The 6,543-nt window shown below is 46.7% G+C and overlaps 1 protein-coding gene across 5 annotated transcripts in view; it reads right to left on the minus strand.

Annotated features, from left to right (window-relative positions):
- Positions 1-6,543, minus strand: part of MRO (maestro) — a 28,097-nt gene that overhangs the window by 2,133 nt on the left and 19,421 nt on the right. For 3 of the 5 annotated variants that reach the window (XM_011969042.1, XM_011969045.1, XM_011969043.1), the window contains 3 exons: positions 5,684-5,830; positions 4,065-4,247; positions 365-520 (listed from right to left, as the gene is read on the minus strand). In XM_011969042.1, the coding sequence (XP_011824432.1) occupies positions 365-520; positions 4,065-4,247; positions 5,684-5,830 (486 nt within the window). The remainder of the gene's footprint in view (positions 1-364; positions 521-4,064; positions 4,248-5,683; positions 5,831-6,543) is intronic. The other 2 variants (XM_011969047.1, XM_011969046.1) reach the window with 1 other exon arrangement.

The raw sequence follows: 6,543 nt of genomic DNA on the forward strand, positions 1-6,543 counted from the left end.
AGGTGGGAAATCTATACCAAGCACAATGACAAAAGCTAATTGGGCATGAATAAATATCCTCATTATGTGGGCTGCTGCACCATTGATTAAATCTGTGCCTCTCTGCCCCCAACCCCATTACCCTGAGCTTATCTAGCATTGACAGGTACTGGGCTTGGGCAGATGGGGCAGATGGAAAATAACACTCTTGCTCAAAGAGAGATTACACACTGAAGAGGCACCTTGTCTAGGATGCATAAAGAAATGCTGCTACGTATCTACAGCAGTGCTAGCAGGAACCCCAGGGTCTGGCGTCTCAACTCGCAACTCCCTTTATGAATAGCATGGAGATGTCACTCTGTTGGTTGCAGAGTCAAGGTCTTACCTTGGCAACCTGGGGGTTTCTGTCCTGTAAATGGATCAGGAGGGAATCTCGTGTCTGCTTAACCTGACCGGTGAAAAATTTTTTCCATTTCCTCCCAGCAAAGGCAGCCAATTGCCCAAACAAAACAAAGGCCGAGTATCTCAGACTGTCATTCTCCTGTGGTCCCCGTCGACAAAACAATAAGAAAGCCAGATCATTATCAAAAAGCAATTGCATCTGAACACATCACAACCGTCAATCAGAACACATCACAGCCGTCAATCTTGGCTGTACATTACAGGGTGGGCGGTGAGATCTGGTCTAAAGCACTTAACTGGGTGGGTGGGGATGGCTTGAAGAGGGCCCAAAGGCTTCAATGAACCTCTTTTCCAGCAGATGAGAGGGCTAGCCTGGGAAATCACTAGTGCTACTCCCACATTCCCAGATTTTTTGTTCATTATTTCGTGTTTTGGAGATAGAATACATTTATAAAGTTCCCAAAATTCAAAATAACCAAAAAGTTTTATAGAACAAGTAGATCTACTTCCTACTCCTCTCCATTGGCCACCAAATTTTCCTCCCCACAAGCTAATAAAGTTATGTTTTGTGTACATCTCTCCCGAAAATAAAGAAGAAAGATGTATATCATGTGATCCTTTCCCTCTTTTCTACGTCAATGGAAGCACACGCCACTGTTGTTATGCACCTTGAGTGTTCATCAGTCTGAGAGCTCTTTCTATGTCAATACACAAAGGAGTTTTCATTTTTCTTTTTCTTTTCTTCTTTCTCTTTTTCTTTTCTGCACCAAAATTCATTCAACCAGTTCCCTGTTTATTACTCCAGCATTTTTGCCAAGTCTCTTCTCTTTGCTTTTGGTCTGAGTTTCTCCTATCTGCAGTGGATATAATAATCATGTTTCTTCCCCAACACCCTCCCACCTCTCCCTGATTCCAGTCTGATTGGTTGGTTTGTCCCTGAGTGCATTTCAGTGGACTCCACCCTCTCTTTCTTTCCAAGGTGAGCTGTTTGGTCCAAGTATTACCTTTCCAGGTGAGGAGAACAAGGCCCAAGGCACTTAAGGAACTTGCCCAAAATCACACTGTCAGGTAACAGAGCCAGTATAGTAACCCAAACACCTGACTTCTGGTGCACAGGTTTTGTAGTCTAAGCCCTCCTCCAGGTAAACCAGAGGGAGGAGGGCTGGGGTGGGCCTTCACAGGGGGGGAAGGAGCACCAAGAACTGGGGGTCACAGAGACCCAACAAGACTGAGAACCACTAATGGTATCGTGAAGTATATTTTAAAAATTTAGCACATGATGCATACCGAAATTGCCTTAGGATTGCATTTTATTTTATTCTTTTTAGACACAGCATCCTGCTACATTGCCCAGGCTGGCCTCCAACTCCTGGGCTCAAGTGACCCTCCTGCCTCAGCCTCCTGAGTAGCTGGGATTACAGGCACACACCACCATGCCTGGCTTAGGGTTGTATTATCTTCACTGCTCTATCAGTGAGGGTGTGTGTGTGCATGTGTGTGTGTGTGTGTGTGTGTGCGTGTGTGTTTAACTTTAATGGAGAATGTACCCGTCCAAAGCCATACCCTAATGCTATAAGATGTATAGACATGTAAAACAGATGCCCGTCCTCCTAGGGAAGGGCCTCAGATAGTGAAGAGTGCTATCTGTAATCGAGATATAAACTGTCAGCAAACAGCTCTGCATAAGAATTTCTGTGTTTCTACGTGGCCAGGGATTTCTGCTCAAAAATTCCAGGCAACTAGGGTTTTTAAAAATGGCTGAAGGCCAGGCACATGTCTCATTTCTGAAATCCCAGCCCTTTGGGAGGCTGAGACAGGAGAATTGCTTAAGCCCAGTTAGAGACCAGCCTGGGCAATATAGTGAGACCCCATCTCTACAAAAACTACAAAAATCAGCCAGGCACAGTGGCATGCACTTGTGGTCCCAGCCACTCAGGAGGCTGAGGTGGGAGAATCGCTTGAGCCTGGGAGGTTGAGGCTGCAGTGAGCTGTGTTCCTAGGCCACTGCACTCCAGCCTGGGCAATAGAGCGAGATCCTGTCTCAAAAAAAAAAAAAAAGTGGTTGAACGACAAACACGTTCTGGAAGTTCAGATGGCACCTCCAAGAGATTTAGAGCCATTTCCCCAGAGACATCTGCTTACACTCCAGTGTGGTAAGTAGGGACCTTTCCTCGCTCCCTCCCCAGAGAGAACTGGCTTACATTCAAGAGCAAAAATCCCGCTGTGTCTCTGGAGCAGGTGGGACACAGGTGCCCAGCTCCTATATGAGCTCCAAGTTACATAAGGTCAAGGCCTCTTCTCCCCTCCTGTGCTGCTGACACATCTGGCTCTCGCCATGTGGCTCCAGAGAGAATTAGGGCTTGGGGACATGCTGCAAATCTCTCTGGGAGTAAATAAAAGGTCTGTTCGCTGTTCTGTAGGTCTTGTCTTTCAGGGACAGAATAACTGGCAGGCTAACTTGTTAGCTTGCAGTCAGGGTCTCTGACACTTCTCAGTTTCGGACTGAACAATGTGCCGGTGCACTTTTTGCTTAGCCTGACTTGTCATCTGAGAGTTAAGAGTGCAGCCCTATAGTCAGAGGAGCTGGCGACATGGCTACTTCCTCGCTCTGTGAACTTGGGCAAGTTCTAACCTTTCTGTGCCTTGGTTTCCTTGTCTACAAAGTGAAGACAATTTCAGTGCCCATCTCACAGGGTTATTGTGATGATTATATGAGATGATTCATGTAAACTGCCTAGCACTGTGCCTGGCACACAGTGAGGGCTCACTAAATGCTAATCATTGCTATTGCCACATTTATAAGAGAGCATTGACTACATGTTAGTCAATCAGTGTACATCATCATCAGTGTACATATACCCACTTCTCTGTTAAGATGAATACTCGCCAGGCGCAGTGGCTCACACCTGTTATCCCAACACTTTGGGAGGCCAAGGCAGGTAGGTCACTAGAGCCCAGGAGTTTGAGACTAGCCTGGGCAATATAGTGAAAACCCATCTTTACCAAAAATACAAAAATTAGCCAGGCGTGGTGGCATGTGCCTATAGTCCCAGTTACTTGGGAGGCTAAGGTGGGAGATCACTTGACCCCAAAAGGCAGAGGTTGCAGTGAGCCGAGATCACGCCATGGCACTCCAGCATGGGCGACAGAATGAGACCCTGTCTCAAACAAACAAAAAAAACCCTTGAGGGGTAGAGATAAAATTCTATGCATCTTTATATGTCCTCCCAACCCTAGCACAGCACTAGCCTCTCAACAAGATGTGTTAATAAATAAGTGAATAATAGAGACCTTGTTTCCACAGCAACAAACCATCCACAGCTCACATGTCTTTTTTTTTTTGAGATGGAATCTTGCTGTATTGCCAGGCCGCAGTGCAGTGGTGCGATCTCGGCTCACTGCAACCTCTGCCTCCCAAGTTCAAGTGATGCTCCTGCCTCAGCCTCCTGAGTAGCTGGGACTACAGGCGTGTACCACCAGGCCCAGCTAGTTGTTTGTATTTTAGTAAAGACAGGGTTTCGCCATGTTGGCCAGGGTGGTCTCTGTCTCCTGACCTCGCGATCCACCCACCTTGGCCTCCAAAGTGTTGGGATTACAGGCGTGAGCCACCGCACCCGGCCCCACAGTCACATTTCTAATCCCACTTTGATTTCAATAAAGCAGAATTTTTCTAATTTACTTACATCATCTAATAAAGTCCTGGTCTGAAGTGTGATGTCTATGAAGAAGGAACCCAAACCTTTCCCCTGGATCTTGCCCAGAACGACGGTCAGAGTCTTCATACTCTCATGGATGACTTCCAAACTCACAGGGTCATACAATCCGTACACCAGCAGGTCGAGGACAATTTTCTTATGCTTTCTCACCTGTCACCAATGTTTGAAAGCATTAATAGCACAGGAATTGCTCCCCATGGGTTGAAAAGCAACCCCACATCTAGGCTACTAATAACCTAGGACTTGAATTAAGAGACCAAGGCTTTTTCTCAAGATCTGCACAACTCTCATTAAAATAGAAAAACTCCATTAACCCAACCCAAGAGCCCAATTCAGCCTAGGAAGGAAAACAGAAAGAGTGATCTGGAGTGTGGCATGTGAGTGGGTGAAGCTGGGTAGGGGTCTTCAAATAGGGCGGCAGACCTGGGTGATCTCAGGGCCTGGGGAGAACTAGGTACCCGTATAGTGGGGAGGAGACAAAATGAGCACTGAAGTTGGCAGATGGTAAAGGAGGAGGTGGAAAAAACATCTTTTATGAAACAAACATACATTACTAGAAAAAAATCACTTAAATTTATCAGGAAGGGTAACAGCTGTGAGTTTATCTTTCCTGTAGCTCTGTCTCCCACAACTGATATTGCTGAGGTGACATGAGCCTAAGACGACCCTGAATGAGTGACACCTTGAATGAGTCTCCTCCGCTTGAGTGCAGAAGGAACCTGTGACTCGCTTCCAGACTACAGACGTGACTTTATATTGCATAAGACTCTTTTTTTTTTTTTTTTTTGAAATGGAGTCTCGCTCTGTTGCTCAGGCTGGAGTGCCTGGGGTGATCTCTGCTCATACCTCAGCCTCCCGAGTAGCTGAGATTGCAGGCATGCCTGGCTAATTTTTTGTATTTTTACAAAAATACAAAAGAGATGGGGTTTCATCATGTTGGCCAGGCTGGTCTTGAACTCCTGACCTCAAGTGGTCCGCCCGCCTTGGCCTCTCAAAGTGCTGGGACTGCAGGCGTGAGGCACCGCAGCCCAGCCCATAACACTCTATCTTAGCAGACAGGAGGAGGCAACACCCTCCTGCTGGCCTGGAGGAAGCGAGTACACATCTACACATCTACAAACATCTAGTACACATCTACAAACAAAGATCTAGTGCACATCTACGAACATCTCATTTGGTCTACATAATGCTGTGAGAGAGTGGCTTCTAGGCATTGAAAGTGGCCCCCAGCATACAGCAGTCAAAAAAACAGAAACCTCTGTCCCGCAACGGGAAGTAACTGAATTCTGCCAACAACTATGTAAGCGAACCCTGAGCTTCAGGAAGGAATGCAGTCTGGCAGACACTTGATTGCAGCCTGGTGAGATCCTGAGCAGAGGACCCAGCTGAGCTACACCTGGACTCCTGACCAGCGAAAACCGAGATAATCAACATGTGTTCCTGTAAGCTGCTAAGTGTGTGCGGTGGTTTGTTCCGGGGTAATAGATAACTAATACCTCAGAGACCATACTCCAGCCCTGGAGTCTCCACACCAAGAGGGTTGGAGAGGCTTGGGGGGCTGGCTGAGCCCCACTCTCCTTCCCTACCTTGTCAGGGGCTTCACGGGCCATGGTTCGCAGGCCTCTCATTGCCATGTGACGCTTTTTAGCATTGGGGTCCCGAGCTCTTTCTGCCAAGATGAAAAGCACATTCTTCAGGGGCTCCCGCTTCTGGAACCTCAGTTTCCAAGAGACCTGGGTGATGGGTCAAAAATGTATTAATTTGGGAGTGTTTAGAGTCATACCCAATCCCAACCCCAATCCCTCCCTCTAAAGAAAATCCCGCGATTGCCTGCTCAATTTTACCCCTTCATTCTCCTACTAAAAATGCCTGAGTTTTGTTGGAAATGTGCTCATTTGGTCTACATAATGAATAAATTGATGGAGAAAGAGGGCAATAAAGATAATGCAGGCTGGTGGTAAGGTAGGTTTAGGAGATTACGGGGAGTGGCTCTAGAGCAACTATGGGCGTGACAGAAGTTGAAAGAAAGAAAGACTTGATCAGTGTTGATGTGACCTGGGAACAGGGATCCGTTTCACAGGGAAAGGAGTGCCATTACTCCTCAAAGAGCTCCCTTTACCCCTTCTTTTCCAGCTCTTTCCCATTTTTCTGCTCTCCTTTGTAGCCAAATGCCTTGAAAGACTTCTATACTTGTTTTCTCCCATTTGTCTCCTCCCATTGCCTCTTGAACCCTCTGCAATCAGGCTAATGTCCCCTCACCCCTACCCTGCCATATGGCTAATTCCAAGGGTCAGTTCTCAGTAGTCACGTTACTCAAACTCTCAATAGCACTTGACATAATTAGCAAAGCATATCTGCAAACATCTAGTACACATCTACAGACATTTCAGGACTGACGTAGTACACATCTACAGACATTTCAGGACTGACCTAGTACACATCTACA

Source organism: Mandrillus leucophaeus, unplaced genomic scaffold (genome assembly GCF_000951045.1).
Source record: "Mandrillus leucophaeus isolate KB7577 unplaced genomic scaffold, Mleu.le_1.0 Scaffold87, whole genome shotgun sequence".
Classification (NCBI taxonomy): domain Eukaryota; kingdom Metazoa; phylum Chordata; class Mammalia; order Primates; family Cercopithecidae; genus Mandrillus; species Mandrillus leucophaeus.